This window comes from Piliocolobus tephrosceles, chromosome 8 (assembly GCF_002776525.5).
Source record: "Piliocolobus tephrosceles isolate RC106 chromosome 8, ASM277652v3, whole genome shotgun sequence".
Taxonomy (NCBI): domain Eukaryota; kingdom Metazoa; phylum Chordata; class Mammalia; order Primates; family Cercopithecidae; genus Piliocolobus; species Piliocolobus tephrosceles.
In genome coordinates this window covers 94,289,907-94,309,259 of record NC_045441.1, presented here as the reverse complement: position 1 = coordinate 94,309,259, position 19,353 = coordinate 94,289,907, and the positions used below count along the sequence as shown (strand labels likewise).

The window sequence follows — 19,353 nt, the reverse complement described above, 5'->3', positions numbered from 1 at the left end:
CTGCCTGTTCCCTGAAGTGCTTCTGCTGTTTAGGTGGCTACTGTGCCAGGAAGTGAGGAGGTACCCATCTGGGAAGTGTGGTTGTTTTTATAATTCCCTGAACCAGGGACTGTGATGAAAGGCAACACATAAGGTTTCCCATGTCCCATTAGAGGCACTCAGTTTAGTGTCAATTAGCAGGGCTTTTTTCTTTCTCAGAGGAAAGAAAATAGTATTAAATATTTTAATTTTGCTGTTTAACCTATCAACAATTTTTCAGGCTCATGACCAATAGGTCCCCCTTTTCTTTTGCCAGTGGCTTAGCCACACAGCAGCTGATGGCAGTGGTTACCATTAGCCTGATGATACTACAGAGGCTAAGCTTTATTTTAAATCCCTTGCTTCCAGATTGATTTCCTTCAGGCATAATAATTTCTTTCAAATCCCCTATCTGTGAATTCCAGCTAATTTGCAGAGTTGCTCCATCATGACCTTCGGGCTTGCATGTCTTCAGGCTTGGCAGCAGAACCATTCCTTTTTACTTAGTCTCACTGCTCAGAGTGGCCTGTCAACATGACAGCCAGATCTGAATGCCCAGGACTTCTCAGGTATGTGCAAAGTTATAGTCTGAAGGGCGTCACAGCCTTAGTCCATGGAATAGCTCTCCTGCTACACAGGAACAAAAATTTCCCACACGACTTCTGCTTTCCCCTTATTCCTGGGGAGTGAGGTAGGGTGAGAAATAGATTTGCTTCTGTATGGAATATTAAGTGTTCTGACAAATGATTCATGATTGCTGGCACAGGACAGGCCTGACATCTCCTGCCTTAGACTGGCTGCACAGTGCAGTTCTTTCCCTGCAACCCACAGTCCAGAAGTTGGGTATGCCCTGACATTCTCCACTTTCCCTTCTTGTCATGACAACTTGAATTTATGAGTTTCTTTATAAAGACGTTCCAATCTATTCTTCAAAAGGCTCAACCCACTATGGAGCACTTCAAAGATTTGGTAAGTGCTTTGTGCAAAAACCAGTTAAAATAAATGTTTCTCCGCTGCCCCATGAAAAGGTGCATTTAGTTGGGTTGGCCCAAAGAAAATGCTTCAACCTTTAGCTTTCCTATACACTTTAGTGAGACAGTTTACAGCTAGTTATAGAGGAAAAAAATGGCTTGTGAACTTCTTGGCTGGTTAATTATCAACTTTAAGGTATAGCTCTGATTCGACTGATGAAAGTGAAACACAAAATAGTGGTTACAACTGAGAGAGCCATAGCTGCTATTGGGCCCTATACAAAAATAGTAAAGATGAAATTTCATGTCAGAAAGTTCCTCTCTTGCTGTAGGAGAACAGCAAGATATACAGCAACATTTACGGACACTCTGGACATTATAGTGTGTGCCAGCAGTTTAATATCATTTATTGAAAAAAAGAGCCCAGTAAAAGATCTACTTTTCTACTATATTGCTGTGATATGACGTACTCCCCTTATTAATTAATTTAGTCAACAAATATTCATTGAGCCCAGGATACTTTTAGGTGCTAGAAATTCATCAGTGAACAATAAACGAAAATCACTACCCTACAGAGTTTCCATTCTAGTGGTCAGACAATCATAAATGTAATAAATGCTTAAATTATATAGGATGCCAGAAAGGATTACTGTGGAAAAAATACAGTGGTTGGGAGTGGTGTCAGTCATGTGTCCAAAGTAGTGCTAGAGTTGGTTAGAATAGGCCTTTTATATATTTATTTCTAAATAGGCAGTATATTCAATTACCCCTTCAATTGAATATCTAATAAATAGCATATTCAGTATAACACAAGTATAAATTATATAGTTTTACATAATTATTATATGTATATTATATAGTTACATTATATAATGTAACCTTAACCGTGTTTCAAAAACAGGTTGCCATACTGTTAAATAAACTTGAATTGAGCTGAGCATGGTGTGCTGTGTGGGTGCTCATGGTGCCTGCTCATTAGTGATATTATACAGTTACATTTGCTCCATCCATCAGGAGCTGCAGCCTTTGCTGGGCAGAGGCTGACCACTTGCACCGTCATTGCTTCCAGCTCTCCTGCCGCTGTGCACCTTAGCCTTTGGCATTTGGCACCTTTGTGCATTATATTTCACTGCTGACATAGAGATAGCTCGATATCTCTCTCTATCCCAGAGAAAAAAACCAACTTTTTGTCATTTACTTCCAATATGATTTGTCCACTTGACACATTCTATTATTTCCCCTTTGCCACCGTAGGGACTAGATAATCTAGGATTCTGTCTTGCACTGTAACTCATATTGGTTTCCCAGTGCATACATTTCTATGTTCGCTTAAGCTCTTGCGAACATGCCTCAGGATATCTGACCCTTTAAGTCAGCAGTTCTCAAACTTTTGGATGCATAGGAATCACCGGGTGAGCTTATTAAAACAGTTCTGGACGCACCCCCTGAGAGTCTGAGGCTGCAGGTCTGGGAGGGGCCTGAGACTCTGCAGGTTTAACAGGCTGCCAGGAGTTGAATGCTGCTGGTCCATAGATCAGTTACCCTTTGATAGCAAGGCTCTGATTCTTCTCACTTCTCAATAGCCACAGGATCTGTGGTCTCACTGATCACATCCCAAGTTGGCTGAGCACAAGACCTGCGCTCCCTGACCCATCACAGTAGCTGTTTTCTAGTTCTGCTAAGGCACTATTCCCCTTACCATTGGTGCTTGGATCAGGATCCCTTACTTACCAGGTCACATCCTTTTAGTCTTGCTGACCCCTGGCCCACTGGCCAGTGAGCCTTCCCAGCCAACTCTAGCCTTGCCCCATTCATTACCACCCTCTAGCCCAGGGGGACTCTTCAGCCTCAGCTGACCCTTCAGTTCCACTATTCAGTTTTCTCTTCTCTGCCGTCTTGGAGGAGGGTTTTTTTTTCTCTCCTATCCCCATTGCTTTGGCCCTGAAGGAAGAGCTTTGTGGCAAAACAGAGCAAGAAAGAACTTCTCCATGAACAACTAATCTGTGGCCCTATCTTTTCAATCGCCTTCTCTAAAACCCCAAAGAAACAAAACAACTCTACTTTATCTCATGCTGTGAGGGCACAGAACAAAACAGAACATTTGATGTGAAATAACAGCAATTCACATTCAAGTGGCTGCGATCCCAGTAAGTCAGGGGAGAAACTCACATTAAAAAGAAAAAAAAAAAAAAAAAACCCAAAAACCAAGAAAGACACAAAGAAACCCAAAACCACCTTTCCAGGCCTTTTAGTCCCTTTAATTCTTTCCTGCACTGCCCAATGTTAGCCTAAGCCCAGGAGATCTGCTCTGTAGTATCTGTAGCCTGGGACAACTTGTCACTGTGGTGAGCAGATTTCAGGCTCTTTCCTTCTGAAACTCCTCCAACCAGTGCGCACCGGACTCCTGTGCCAAAGACTAGGTCTGTCATGTCTGTCTTTGAATGGCTTTTCTCCAATGCAGTGTTTTCCAGATCTCTCCCTCTTGATGCCTTTCCATCTCTTTTCAGCTCACAGCTGGAAATCCCATTTTTGTTCCTTTCTGGCAACTTTTCACTTCTTTCTATTTCTATTGTTATTTAACTGTGAAAAGTATTTCCTCTTGCAGGAAAAATGCCCATATGCTTTGTCTGAGCAGGAGTCCTGCTGTTCATTATTTGCTGAAAGCCGTGCTGTTGTGTTTAATGTGCACCCATGGGATGTCAATAGCATTTCGTATATATGGAGGCAGAAACCCATTTGATGTACTTATGAGACCTCCTTTAGTTGGGAACAAATCACCTTACATGCCTCTCCCTTTGTAGCTCACCAGCCACTAAATGAGGCTAGCACATTTTGTTTGTTATCTCTGGACTTAGAATGTAGAAAAGCTGGAAGGAAAGGTTTACGGGAGATCTTTACAGTTTCACTCTCCTGGACAGGGTCATTCTGAGATTCAATATTCTGGTTTTCAGGACTAATTTATTAGCTTTATTTGCTTCGGAGAGACTTAAGCTGCTACTTTATGGCTTAAATGTCAAAATTGTAACTTGCAGCATGAGTATGTCTTAAATCATTCAAATGAAGGAATAAACCAGAATAAATCTAAGTAAACACAATAGGATAACCAGCAATCCATGTAATCTGAGGAGGCTTATCATAAATACTTGATGCCTGCCCACTGGAGGGGAGAAAGGATTCAGGAATGCAAAGCCAATATTCAGAAGTGATAGGAACCTGGGAACTTGTGTACAAACCAGGCAGAAAGATGTCCTGAGGCTGGGTGGTAACCACGGCTGCATTCACACATCTGAGCTTCATTTTGAACAGTACGTCTTCCATCCTGGTAACAATTCTATTGCTTCTGTGCCAGGCAAAGTCCAGCAAGACCACTGTCCTCTTGAGTCAGCCAAGACTATTCCCTCCCTATGACTCAGTCATGCAATTGCTTCTGCTTTTGGAGGGGGAGGGGAGCAGTTGAAGATAATATCTACAGAATAGGATGCTGGCTTACCCCCAAAGCAGACAAAGCATGAGCCAAGGGGTCCAATAAAGTCAGAATTTCATTTTGTAAAGACTCTATTAAAGTAAGTATCATAGAAAGAATCAGAAACTTTGTCGCTTTGCCTTGTATTTATTTTATAGTTTAATGTTATTTGTATTTATAAATGGGAGAAAGGACCTGATAAATGTTTTTAGTGCTTAAGTTAGGTTTTTAAAATATCTGGCCCTGGTTGAAGGCGCCATTGGCATAAAATATTCATCTTTCCAATGTCTTTTAATTCAGTCCTCTGGAATGGGTACTGGGATGGGAATCACAAAGATAGTAGCTTTAAAGAGGAACACAGGCATACAGGAGTTTTGGGAACTGTAGCCAGGCTCAGTCTAAAAGGAACCATTGCTTAGTTCCAGCCAGTCGTTGTCATGGAGAAAGGCAAGCTCGATGTTGCTAAATTTAATTTTCAAGAGAAGATGAAAATCCATTTTTCAAAAGGTGAAATTAATTGATGCTCAGCAATTGTAAAATACTGGGGGAACTAAACAAAAACATGCTGTAGGGCCGCCAGGACGCTATCTCTGTTTCCAGGACTAGGCCACTTTAATTCTGCAGAGCCTGTAGAATTTAGAGGCCTCAGAAAATATAAACTCCAGATCCTTACTTGTTCTGAGAAGCTCAGGTGACAGTTTTGACTTGGTGAAAAAATACTCTCTTCAATTCCATTTAATAAATACTTATTGTACCAGGGTAGGCTTGGAAGACATAAACACCATTAAATTATAGTCCTTGCCTTCAAGGAGCTCAGAGATTAGTAAAAGGGGGAAAAAAAGCATGTGAGTCAGTGTATTCTGGAACAAACAGAGAGCTCATCTTTCTGGTGAAAACCCCTTAGGTTGGTAAGTTTGAAGTATTATGTTAGTATAAGTGCAATGGATTCTAGATGAGTTTACCCTTAAATGCCCTATAATTGTTTCAGCTAGTGCTCAGTGTCCCACAGAATGATACAAAAATGGCCTTAAAGTTGTATTTTATTTTGAGCATGGTTTCATTTTGTTTCATTCATTTGATATCTTGTAAGCACATGGCTTTGCCATAAATTTGGTCTCAGCCCAAAGCGAAGTCTGGCCATTCTCCCTGGTTCCTGAAAGGAAACCTCAAAACTCTTGGAATTAGGAGCGTCTTTGTCATTCATGGTGAGCCCCTTTGACCATACCTGATGGTTTATGCTAAGGAGATGACTCAGGATGGGGCCAGCCACACCAACAGTCTTAGAGTAGGGGCTGACCATACTAGAAAGACCAGCGAGGTAATTAGTGGGTTGCGCCTTTGAGCCACATAATATCAGCCTGGCCTATGGGGAAGAAAGGGGGCTCAAGATTGAGGTCATCCTTGTGGGCAATGATTCAATCAATCACGCCCATGTAACAAAACACTAGGATAAAAACCCTGGACATCAAAGCTTGGGTGAACATCCCTGGCTGGCAATCCTCTCTGCAAGAATGCTGGAGGGTAACATGTCCCTAAGGGTGATGGAAGTGTCACATTTGGAACCCTTCTAGACTTTATCTTGTGCACCTCTTCTTTTGGCTGGTTCTAATTTTTATGCTTTCACTACAATCAAACAGTAATCATAAATACAGTACTTTCTTGAGTTCTGAGTTATTCTAGTGAATTACTGGACCTGAGGAAAGCTGTGAGCACAGGACAGTTCTCTGAGTGGCCTTGGACTCACCCAAATTTTTCCCCATTTTCTCTTGTAGTTCTCAAGAATAACTATAGAAGGTGCTAGGAACACAACATCTTGAGATAAAGAGGGGCTAGCTGGAACAGCCTGCGTTCTGTTCCAGTCCCCCCTAGAAACAGGATGCCCTTCAGTGCTTGAGTCCACTGTGATATACTTCTCCAGGGTAGAAACCCCACACTGGGCTGATTTTGGGGACCCTCAGCTGAGGTGCAAGTGTGAGTGGAGACTCCGTCTGTCCTAGGCAGCTTTCTGAGCCTTGGGGAACTTGCTCTTCCTGAATCCTTGGCTTCTATTGTCCCTCGCTGCCTCCCTGTAAGTGACAAATCTACTTCATGTAGCCTGGCGTGTGGGTGAGTGTTCTGTCTCAACAGACGCGACAAGTTGGCAACCAGTGCACGGCGAACCTACTACACGGTGGGGCCCCCAGATTCAGAGCTAGCGTTTAAAGTTGGGGTGGTCTATGGAGACTGTTCCCTTAGACTCTGACATTTGGCAAACTTATTTCAGCTGATGCCAGGAGTCTTGGGCAGAGGTGGCAGTCTGAAGACTGTGACCTTAACCTCGAGTTTGGCTCACTCTGGATAATGACACATTTTTCAATTATGGGGCACTCATGTTGGATAAAAAGGGTAAGACAAAGTCCTTGCTTAGGATAAATTTAAAATCCTGCTGAATAAACAAAATAGGCAGATACATGAACAATCCTGAAGGACGCCAAGCTGTATAAATACCCTGTGGAGGTCTGGAGGTTCTATAGCATAAATCAGTGCGCTAAATGCTTACAGATATGAAGGGACTTGAGAATGTTTTCAGTTCTCTCTATTATAAAACGAGGTGAGTTATAGAGGGCAGGAAGGCTGGAGGGCTGACTTGGTGGCCTAGGATCCCTGGTAATCTCAGAGTCGGAGATAGGGGAGAGTAAACAAAGCAGTGGATGGGAGTGAAACACAGCCAAGAGTTCCTTTTCCCTGTGACATGAGATTCTTAATTTAGTCTCTGAATAAATTTAAGTCTGAAGTTACTCGAGTCCTGTATTTTACTTCAGCATTCTACCTCCTCTCAAAGCACTATGAAAAATCTGGCCAATCCTCCTTGGCAAAAGCACCTTCACGTCTTCTTTGGCAGCTGGGGAGTTAGTGACATTCTGGTTGACTGTTGCCAGATTTCATCCCCAGGAATTCGGAAATAAGTCTTTTTTCCTGGAGAGCCCTCATCCTTGGAGTATAAGCTCAGCTTCCTGGAGTTTTCTGTAGAAAGGGACCTCATCAATCATCCAGTTCAACTCCTCCCGCAGGGCAGAGGAAGCTCCTCGGAGTTCCTGCCAGGTTGCCGTTGCTTGCTTGAATACCTCTTGTGGGAAGGAGCCCACTCTTCACCCAGGACAATCTACTTTACTCTGAGACAGTTTAAACTGTTTCAGATTCCTTTCATTTATTACATTAACTTTTTTCTCCTGAGGATTTCTGCCCAGGTTTTATTTTTATTTTAAATTTTATTTTCTGGGGCCAGGCATGATGACACACTCTTATAGTCCTAGCTACTTAGGAGGCTGAGCGGGAGGATTGATTGAGCCCAGGAAGTTGAGACTGCAGAGAGCTGTGATCACACTACTACTGCACTCCAGCCTGGGTGACAGAGCGAGACTGTGTCTCAAGAAAACCACACATATATAATATTTATAGTACATATAGTATATTTAAAAACCATATATATATATATATAGAGAGAGAGAGAGAGAGAGAGAGAGAAAGAGAGAGAAAGAGAGAGAGAGAGTATATTTCCTGGGAGAATCTAGTAACCAGAGAAACAAAGTTGATAATGATAAACATTTATTCAGCACTTCATATGATCCAGATATAATGCCAAGACCTTTCCATATACATATATAATATATATAATCTCCTTTGATCCTCAAAGCTACTCTATAATAGAGCACTACTGTTATCCCCATCTTGCAGATGAGAAAGCTGAGGCTTAAAATTTAACTCCCTTACATGAGCTAGGATGGAGTTCAGGTGCCAGAGCCAGATGGGATGTAGATAGCTGACTGCACTGCTCAGGCCCTTCACTTATTCAAAACTTTCGTGGACCTGACTTAGTCACATTGGGTACCATTTAAGACATATCTTTTACAATGAGTGTTTTATAGCTGATATTTTAACATATGCTCATAAATCCTAGCCTTGCTGTGTTTTCTGTGTATTAGTGACTACTAGTATTTTATGTTTTTACTCTAAATACACACACACACACACACACACACACACACACACACACACACACACGTGTTCTACAAAGCCCTTCTAAATTTCCCAATATATATTATGCCAATGAAGTTGACTTTATGAACATCTTCTGGTAATCCCTTAATTCAAATCTGGCTGAGATTCTGCAGTGCTGAGCTTGACTTTATTTCTGTTTATCCCTCTGTTTTATCTCCTTTGCTGTTTTGGTGAAAAACATACATAATTCTGCTGTTCCCAGTTGGGTGTTACCATTACTCATGAACTGTTACCCAAAGATACCAGGGGTTCAGTGCAATTCGATAATGCAAATATTCAAGAGGAATTCAATCCATTCTAAAAAAGAGCAATGTCCCTATTGAATGTGATTTCTAATGAGAAATTTGTCATGGAGATACCTGCATGTCATGAGATCTTTTTAAAGACAACAGCAAGGAAAAAAATAAAAAAACCCAAAGCTTAAACTTCTTTATGAGAGTCCTAAAACATTTCCTTTTAGATATCACACTAAACACTATTTTCCCTGGTGTTTACTCATACAATACAGCTCCAAGCATGGAAATAAAGAAGATTCAACTTACAGGCTGTCCAGGCTCATCTCCCCCGAGGATTCTGAAGCCAAATCCAGACTCCATCCTCCGAAGGTGAACATCCAATTCCTTATAATCTGGACCTGGCATAAAGGAGATCCCAATGAGTAATGAATCCTACCTCTTTCCCAGCCCCTGAGGAACTGAACATACCAATGATAAATTAATTTTGTGGATGTGATTAATGAGAGTGCTGTTAGGGTCAATGGAAACCACAGAGGATACAAAAAATATGGTAGCAAAAAAGTAGGCATTCCAAATTTAGGTAGTCCCTGGAATAATAGTGACCAGCCAAGGGCACCACTGGGGTATTTATTACCAGAAGCAGAAAGAATACATGAATTTTCTGAGTAAGAAAATTGATGCCTTTATAGTTCTTGATTTCCCTGAGAGCATTCGGATTGCCCTCAAGAAGCTTGACTGTCACGTTCAGGATGTTTACTCTGATTAGAACAATTATTACGCAAGTAAGAGAGAACAGATGGCAAAACCCTGGAACTGTCTAATAAAGCACTGCCTAGTAATTTATTAATATCTGTTTATGACATGATGCATCCAGTTTAGGAGTGTGTGTGTGTGTGTGTGTGTGTGTGTGTGTGTAGTGTAAACGTATGCCCAATAGAAGTTGTCTCTTTTAAAATTGTAAAAATTAGAAGATATAGAATTTAAACTTTCTTGTATTGGGGTTCAAGTGAAGCATTTATTTTCTGACAAACTCCTTTAGGGTTTTTATAACTTACAGGTAGAAATTCATCTGGGTCTAAGATGGACTTTTATCCTCGAAACATTTTAGAATGTGCAAGCCATAGATTGACTTTTGGCTTTATGAGAGTACTCAAAATAAGTAAGCAGATACTTTTCTGAAGTCAGCTGAAAGAACAGAGATGTATTTCAAAATAAGCTGAAAAACTCTCCTGAATGTCGTTTTTTTCGGCCTTAGAATAAACTAAAACTATTAAATATAAAAATGTTTTGACTTTTTAAGTAGAATCTGATTTATGCTTAGCCCGTCCCCTTGCCCCTTGGCACCTTCGTCAGGGGGAAAAACTTCAGTTGTGACCGAGCTGTGCATACTTTCATGTCCACTGCTGGGATGCCAGCAGATGATCAGTGGTTTCAAGAACTATTTTTTATGCTATCCCTTGCTTAAGAAATGTTTAGCCATTTCTGGGCCTTAATGGTTTAAAGGAGGTATTAGAACTGATAGAAGCAGGTATTAAGTAAAATTCCCCTTGCTTAAATAGGATCGTTGTAGAAATTAAGACGAGATTTCAGAGAATTCTCATGGGACAAAAATCTATGTCTGAACCCATGATTATATGGTAGCGCTCGTTGCAGAGAGAGGCTCATTGACTGCTGGCGAGGCAGATATTTTCCAGGTTCTGCAGTAGGTAGGACTGCTGGAGTGATACAGTGTACAACGCACAATTATACAGGCTTGCCTTGGTGCCCAACAACCTGGGCTATTCCCAGGGACATATGAAAGGCATCGTTCACTTCTGAGATGTGGGCAAATGCCAATTATTTGTCTGGTGCTCTCTTAAATAAAGATGAATCAGGCACATAAGTACATATGTTTGTATGCATTGTACAAGATTCAATGAGCATTCGCACCCTTTTATGACCAAATGCACACATGATCAAGATCTTCTCCATTCAATGAATAATATGAAATTCTGCAAGAAGAATAACCAATTAGACCTCCACATCCTTTAGAAATTATATAATCAATCATATTTTAAAGATGGGAGAACTTTAAAAATTCCATTCCTATTAAATAGAGTGGTGGCAGAGGGAAGATGAAAACTTTGCCTTACAGTCTATGAGACACAATTGGCTTTTAAACTCAGTTTCTTCTGAAGTCTCCATATCATACATGAAATCACATATAGGGGTGTGTGGTAAGGCTTTGGGAGTCTGGAGGCAGATGGAGTAGAGCTCTACAAAGTCATAGCAGGCACCCGTACTCCACCCAAGGGAAGGAGAAAGAGAAGGGGAAATGGGAGATGACACATATTGCTCAATCACCGTTCCAACTTCTACAAGTTGATGATAATACGACTGTTCATGGCAATCTCTTCTGTAAGGCACTTTAAGCTTGGAGGAACTCTAGACCACATACACATTAAAAATACAAATAGAAGGTGCTGTATTTGTGACACTTAAAATGATAGAGCCAGCATGTTTAACTGGAACTTCTCATCTCCTGTATTCTTCTCATTTTTGCATCACCACTGAGTATGCTAAGTGGGAAATTGTTCTTCCAGTGACTTCAGCACCCATCCATATTGCACCAGGAGCTTTACAAGAACCTTATTGTGTGATCCATCTTATTTGCTAAGTAAAACTTTTCCCCTAAAGAAATGCTGAAATTATGACAATCCCAGGAATGGAACTTTGAGAGGTGTCAAGGCACAAGAAGTTTGTCTTTTGTCAGAGAATCTGTGATTCCTGAAGGAATTAAGGGGCTTTTCTTTAATGAATAACTCGTGACTTCTTTTTAGGAGAAAAATCTAGATTTTAGCAAGTAAATTTTATTTAACTCTGAAGAACAGAGACACGAACGAGGCATTTATTCTCCTCTTCCTGCACTTTATGCACATTTTGGTGACAACTACGATCCTGTTGCTCTGACCCACCCTGATTTCAAATATAGGGTGGTATGTGCCAGCCATTTATTTTATCTACACTCTTCCATTCTTCCCAGCAGGGGTGGCCAGCTTCATGGTTCATGAGCAGGTAGAGAGAGGCAAAGAGAGACCTCTTAGAGAATGTTGGCAAATGTGATTTATTTTTTATTTCTTTGTTAATTTTGAACACAGATTCAGAGGCTGCAGGGTCTGGATATTTTAGAGAAATGGTCAACTGGAAAAGAAGTTCATATGATAGATTGTGCCTTGAGGCAGCAGTATTTTTTTTTTTTTTTTTTTTTTTAGGGAAAATAAGAACATTTTAGAAAGCTAATTTTTCTTTAGTTTGTTTCCTTGGAGTCTGGCTTTACAAAATAACTAAAATTATATGTACAAAGCAGGGAGACATCATTCTTTTTCCTTCCTGCTATGTTAGCTCTCCTGGCAGATTGTAATGATTCTGAGTTTCACCTAGCTGCTCTTCTGGCCAGACGACATGTTTCAATTACTGCAATTACTGTATCATGTTTTATCTCTTTCCTTATTAATGCAAGAACTTAAAGTGAAGAAATCCAACTCTTTACCTCACTGCAACAGAGTTAACAATCACTATTCCTTTCTCTTGTTTTAAGAAACTATGCACCAGGGAGGTTGTTAGATGAGGGTGTCTGGTAGATACCTATTTGGACCTGAGTTGCTTTGCATGTTGTTCAACTGTGCCCCACCAATATCCTTTTACTCTTCTGTTCCCTTGTTTATTTTTTCTGTGCTCTTTTAAAAAAAATCTTCTTTTTCCTCAGCACTTTTTGCAGAACTGTCAGGGACACTCTCAGGTCTCGCTTAATGCAGCTCAAGAGGAGGCAGTGGTTGTAAAGAAATGGACTAAGAGGAGAGAAAGCATTCTTTGGATATTAGTGTTGAATGGCCAGCTGTGGCTAGTGTTGCTTCTTAGAAGTTGGGTCCTCAGATCTTCAGGCACTATGGAACAAAGCATCTCATGATCCTCTTCCTAGATGGTATTTAACAGGACCACTGTGGCAAGTTACTGAAATGAAATTTATAAGTCTTAATTTATTCTAGGCTCATACCAATATTGCAAAAACAAACTTTAAAAAGTAGCAAATGGTGAGCACATCCAGGTATCAGGACAACCTCTCTCATAATAAAGAAAAGCAGATTTCAAAAGCTGATTTCTATTTCACATGAAGACTCCAGGGGCTTCACGTGCTGTATGTTTCCTTAGTCTTGCTTTACGTAGCTTTGTGCACAGTTAGGGAAAAGGCTGCGTAACTGAACACAACTGATTAATTTTATGAATGGATTCAATCCTCCAAAATGCAAAGAACAACAATTTTATGAATTAATTTGGCACATGGGATGCTGCTGTAAACACGTCAATTAAATTTTGGTACTTGAATCCCCTTTCATGTTTTAATTAAAACATAAGTACCATAGCGTATCATCACAGTTTGGCACAGAGGATACATTTATTCAATTTTTCCTGCTGGAAAGAGAATCACTCTTTTTGGCTTTTCCTTGTAAAGAGATTTAGGAAAGTTAGCACGAGGAAGATATTAGGAATCAAAAAAGGTTATTAAACATGGTCTTGACTTCTGGATTTCTATGCACTCCAGATATAGAATGAGTTAAACAGGAATTATATAGTTTCTGTTGCTCAAATCTAACATTACCTAGTAAGTAGCTAATACTCTATCCTTTAAAATATCCCTTCTCTTTACTCATTTGCTTTATCCCTGTGGGTATGTGAATGTGACCAAGCACGTGTTAGCCATAGTAGAAGCCATTTTCCTGTTTTGATTTGGTTCTCTCCTCAGCCTTCACATAAGCTCAGATTTTTCCATCCTAAATATGACTTTGCTCCCTCCTTCCATTTCTTTCTAGGAAAAGTAGTCTCTAGTGGAGCCTTCACTCTACCTCTGATTCATTCCTGCCAGTCTGGTGTATGCTCTCTCAGCACTACTGCCCTCTTTAAGGTCACTAGGCATGCTAATGACCAAATTAAATGGCCTTTTTTTCTTTCCTCATACTGATTGATTTCAGTGCCTTATTTGATATTGTTGATGCACTGTTTATGACTTCAGATTTCTTTTGATCCTAAGTCATTTCTGTAACACCCCATTTCCTGGCTCTCTTATTTTTGGGTGGAGTTGCCCATTCAAAGTTCCTGGCCATAGATTCCATTGTTTCTCACTAATATTCTCCTTAGTTGATGGCATAATTACCATTGGTTGTCTATAGTGTTCCATTATGCACAGTCCGTAGGAGTTGCTAAATAAACATTTCCTGAATTTAGTTGCGTTAAGATACTCACCAGTCTCCTTGACCCAATGAACCACAGCATTATTCCACTATGGAGTTATTACTTAGTTTCATAAATACATATTATTTAGAACGTTCTACTATCAATTTTGCCTCTGTACCTAAGGATCTTATGCAGATAAAGTTAACAATATACCTTATAATTATGATAAATGTATCTGAGTCAAAATCATGACACATAATTTGATGAGACATTTTATAAATGTGATAAAAAGTATGGGGCATCCACTTATTTTATCTTATTATTATTATTTTTTTGAGATGGAGTCTCGCTCTGTCACCAGGTTAGAGTGTAGTGGTGTGATCTTGGCTCACTGCAACCTCCGCCTCCCAGGTTCAAGCGATTCTCCTGCCTCAGCCTCCCAAGTAGCTGGGACTACAGGTGCCCATCACCATGCCCGGCTAATTTTTGTATTTTTAGAAGAGACGGGGATTCACCATGTTGGCCAGGATGGTCTCGATCTATTGACCTTGTGATCTGCCAGACCTGGCCTCCCAAAGTGCTGGGATTATAGGCATGCGCCACCGCGCCCGGCCATTTTTGTATTTTTTTTAGAGATGGGGTCTTGCTTTGTTGCCCAAGCTAGAGTGTGGTGGTGTGATCACAGCTCACTACTCAGATTCCTGGGTTCAAGCCATTTTCCTGTCTCGTCTCGGTCTCCCAAGTAGCTGGGACTACAGGCACGCGCCACAGCGCTCAGCTAACTCTTTAAATTTTTTGTAGAGACGGAGGCCTTGCCATCTTGTCTAGGTTGGTTTTGAACTCCTGGGCTCAAGCTATTTTCCCACCCTGGCTTCTCAAATGCTGGGATTACAGGCATGAGCCACAGCGCCAAGTAAGATCTATTTATTTTAAATGCAGTCATGATTTTCCAGAATATTCTGATAACTTGTGTGGACATTCAACCAACTATTTGGATTGGTTCTTTTCTTCAAAATCTGAATTACCCCAACTATATTATAACTTTTGTCTTCTAAGTAATGTATTTTTTAAAAAGGTAATTTTTTAAAAAGGTAAACTGTTACTTTGCATATATGTCAAAGTAATCTAAACTACTGGGCCACTCTCCTTCTCCTGTTTTTAAATGAAGTACATTCAGAATCTGAGATTTTTAAGACATGTGCTTTTTGTGACAAGTAAGCTGAGATTTAAAATTTCAAATTAAATCTTAATTTCATTTTGCAACTGTAATTACTAGGTCCCATTTTCTCTCTGGGCATAAGATAATTTTTTTAAAAAATTACAAAGATTTAACAGTCAGTATAGAGGAATAATCATGCTTTAAAATTTTTAGACCAAGCTAAACAAATACTTTAGCCATTATTTTAGGAGAAAATACTAAATAATATCTTCCATATTTTCTATATATCCCCCCAAAAATGACATGGAAACTTACAGAATGAAATGATCTCAGGCACATATATTCTCCAAGGGGTGTTAGAACATGCTGAGATGGATAATGATCTGTCATCATGGAAACACTCTGGAGATGTGTGCTGTGAGCCCACAGCCCTGAAATAGTGCTACTATTATAAAACACTATTTTCTGCAATTGTTTGAGTATTCTGACTTTCAATCTGGTGGTCTGATTAGCTGTTTAAAGCATTTTCATCATGAATTCTAAGAGCAAAAACAATTAAATCTTCTTTTTCCTCCAACATTTGTACAATAATGTTAAATATTTTAATCTAAACTAAAATTGGTGTTTTCCAAATGATTAAGTAAAAAAAAAATTTTTTTTTCTTTTAAGCAAACTAATTACTGAAAGCTCTTAAAATTAAAATATGATATTTTAGCCTAATGTAAAATCTTACTGAAATATAGTATTTTATAATTGGCATGGTTAAAAAAAATTAAGTTGATATAGATATTTACTTGATTTGAAAAGAATTTCATTCTATGTTAGCAACATTTCTAATCCATTCTTTGGAAATGTCTGAATTGCAAATCTCTTGAGACCTTCTATCTTCTTATTTGTGTCTAGTCTAGTGTTATTCAATGTAAAATAAAATGTAAGCCCCATAAGTAATTTAACATTTTCTAATAGCCACATTTTAGAAAACAAAACAGATGAAATCAATTTTTATAATATATTTTGTTTAACTTAGTATATCCAAAATATTATTTCAACAGAAATCAATATAAAATAATTAATGAAATCTTTCTTTTTTGTTTGGGCACTGTCTGTGAAATCCAGTGTGGATTTTACACCTATATGACAGCGTATCTAAATTTACAGTAGCCATTTTCAAGTACCCAATAGCTAGTGGCTACTGTATTACGTAGCACAGACCTAGTCAGTCTGATGGTCTCTTTGGCAGCTGTTTTTAATCCAGCCTTTTACTAGAGTATTTTATGAAAGAAATTCATGAATATGACTGTTTTCCTTTGTCTTTTGTTGGCAGGCATTTAGGCTCACCATGATGAGACTTGCTGTCTACCTTGAATACATGTTTTATGTAGGTGACTAAAGTAGCACAGTGATTATATACTAAGAAACTGATACTACTCAGAAGAATGATTTGTTACACAAAATGGAAGACGTTTTGTTCACAGAACTGTGAGTACTGAACAATACTTGCCAGAGGAATCCATTCGAAAACTGGTCCTGGGTGGCACTTGTTCTGGATGGGAAAATGGGGAATTAAAGTTGAAATTCATTTATGGCATTTTAAAATTCATCTTTACTTTCTTTTTTGTTGCTGTCATAACTCCCCCAAACACAATCTTATACTTATGTTTAATAACTTTTTTTCCTCTAAGATCCAAGTTAATGGACAGATTTACCCTGCTTTATATATGAGCATGTATGTAAATATGTTTCTTTTACATGCATCCAAAATAGAAAAATCTGAATTTTTTTTTAGATCAGGGTAGAATAAGATTACCATTTCTAAATATTAAGTTTTGACTCTCATTATAAGAATACTTATTTGAAAGTAAAGCCAATCTAGAACCTGAAATCTATACAGAAAATATAGGTCCTTAAAAATTAGGTTATAATTTTGTGTCATAAAATGTTAAAATGAAAAGTGGAAAATCCAGTCAATGATTGTATTGATTTATGTACACTAGTCCAAATACTTTGATATTTCCAATTTTCTGGGCAGTTGAAATTATGTATAAGTAGTTGAGTTAAATTGGTTTATTTTAGCAATAGAGATCCTTTATAAGAATTATGATATAAGCTATGCTACTTCTAATAGCATAAAAATTCAAAAAAGTGAGTATAAAACACCTTTAAAATGTAGGCATAGCCCACATTTAGAATTCTAGAACCTAGAACAACCTGGTTGCATATTGTGTTCTGGAAGTATTTGGAGACATGTTGCTCTCATGCGTGAACATTTTTCAGGGGTAGGCAAGGCTCCAATTGACATGCTTCATCCTACTCTACATGGTTAAGATGTGCAACTCCTTACTGTGTGTTCGAGAAATGCAGACTTTCACCATGTCTTTATCTCGGACTGCTAAATGTGAAGAAGAACGTAATTAAATTGTCCCTTGATTTTCAATCTGCCTTCTAAATCCCTGGTCTTAATATCATAGTGACAGAGATGCAAGGTACCTTTCATTTCACAGATGTTTAAGACCCAAAATGCTGAGTGACTTGCTTAAGGTATTCTATACTATCTCACAGGAAACTCTTCAAGAACCTTTTTAGAAAACATATGTATTATATCTAAGTTTTAAACTTAATTAGAATGCATTATCCAATAAAACTCTTTCCTGTTTTGTTTTAATATTATTATGAATAAATAATACACTCTTTTCTGACCATGCTATACATTTTTTTCCTAACATCTCCAGATATTCTTCCTGTTCCTTCATGGTTCTGTCAGTAGAGAATTTCCTAAACCACACAACTGGGTTTAATATGAGATGGGCAGAAGATACATGTATGCAAACCTCTGGTCAAGAAATACTTAAGAAGCTAAAGATCTACATTAAGACATGCTGAGTTACTTCTATCTGAGAGAATGGCAGGATATTTTTGCCCCTATGATGAATTTCATGTTAAGTTTACCACATTGTTTTGCTTTTGAATCATGTAAGGAATTACAGATAAAAATTAATTAAACATTACTAAACCTCTCTAAAACATAAATTCACATTGTAGGTAGAAGAACTGTAAAATATTCTTGGAAGAACCACTCCTCCCACACTTTGAGACTTCAATATGTAAACTACTTGTTGCTTGGAAGAAATTTCATACCATTATTATTATTTTGGTCTATAAAATTAGATATTTATGATATATAATCATCAATCATATGCGATTATTCCTTAAGAGTATTTATAGAGGAGGCAACTTACAGTTTTGAAAGGCAGAGAGTAAGAATATAGTACAATAGAACTCCCCCGTTCTGAATGTGTTAAGATGACATAATTTTATAAGATAGTTGTACCATATAAAGCACTATGAAAAAAACGAGTATTTTTTCCTTAAACTTTAAAAATTGAAGTAAGACCAAAGTCTGGTTGCTTTTTCATTGAGCTTTGTTTCAAATAAAGAGCCAGTTGGCTCATGGAGGGCATAACAATCATTCCTCCCAGGTAAGCTGTGTTTAGCTTTCCGGCAGAATTGCTATTTTTTTATTTTTATTATTTATTTATTTTTTATTTTTTAATTATACTTTAAGTTCTAGGGTACATGTGCACAACGTGCAGGTTTGTTACATATGTGTACTTGTGCCATGTTGGTGTGCTATATCCATTAACTCGTCATTTACATTAGATATATCTCCTAATGATATCCCTCCCCCCACTCCCCCGACAATAGGAGATCACTTGGACACAGGAACGGGATCATCACACACAGCGTTGTTATTTTTTAAGAACCTTCATGTTTGGTGTGGCTGCTTAGGATTATGACTTGAGAAATGTCCTTTTGTCTGTATCAGGGATGGAAGACTGCTACCTTTGAAACATTTCCATTAACTATAAAACTGGTATTTTCTCTCACGAGGACCTACTTGCCATCTAGCACTTAAACTCTGCAGCCTTGATGGTCTCACATTTATTCATGAATATACATTGGGTTAGGTTGTCAACTTGTGCAACCAACAAAATGCTTTGATATATTAAATAACTTTCAATCAAGAGCTGATTTTTAGAGTTTACTTTTTACTCCTCCCCCTGCCTTCATCCCTTAATTCCAGGATCTTTTAGTTTTAAATTACTGAATGAAATAAGTTTATAAGCTCTAGGATTGGATCTAATTTCTAAATACATGGGGAAAATATGTGTCCTACCACAACTTTTATTTTGCTATCTCTATATTACTTAGCTTACACCATGGTGATTTCCTGTTTCAGAAGGAACCTGTTGGAAATATAAA

General features: G+C 38.5%; 1 protein-coding gene across 1 annotated transcript in view; it reads right to left on the bottom strand.

Annotated features, from left to right (window-relative positions):
• MAGI2 (membrane associated guanylate kinase, WW and PDZ domain containing 2) overlaps positions 1–19,353 on the bottom strand; it is a 1,516,313-nt gene that overhangs the window by 165,397 nt on the left and 1,331,563 nt on the right. The window contains exons 13-14 of the mRNA XM_026448702.1: positions 16,595–16,636; positions 9,033–9,124 (exon numbers count right to left, since the gene is read on the bottom strand). Of these exons, the coding sequence (XP_026304487.1) occupies positions 9,033–9,124; positions 16,595–16,636 (134 nt within the window). The remainder of the gene's footprint in view (positions 1–9,032; positions 9,125–16,594; positions 16,637–19,353) is intronic.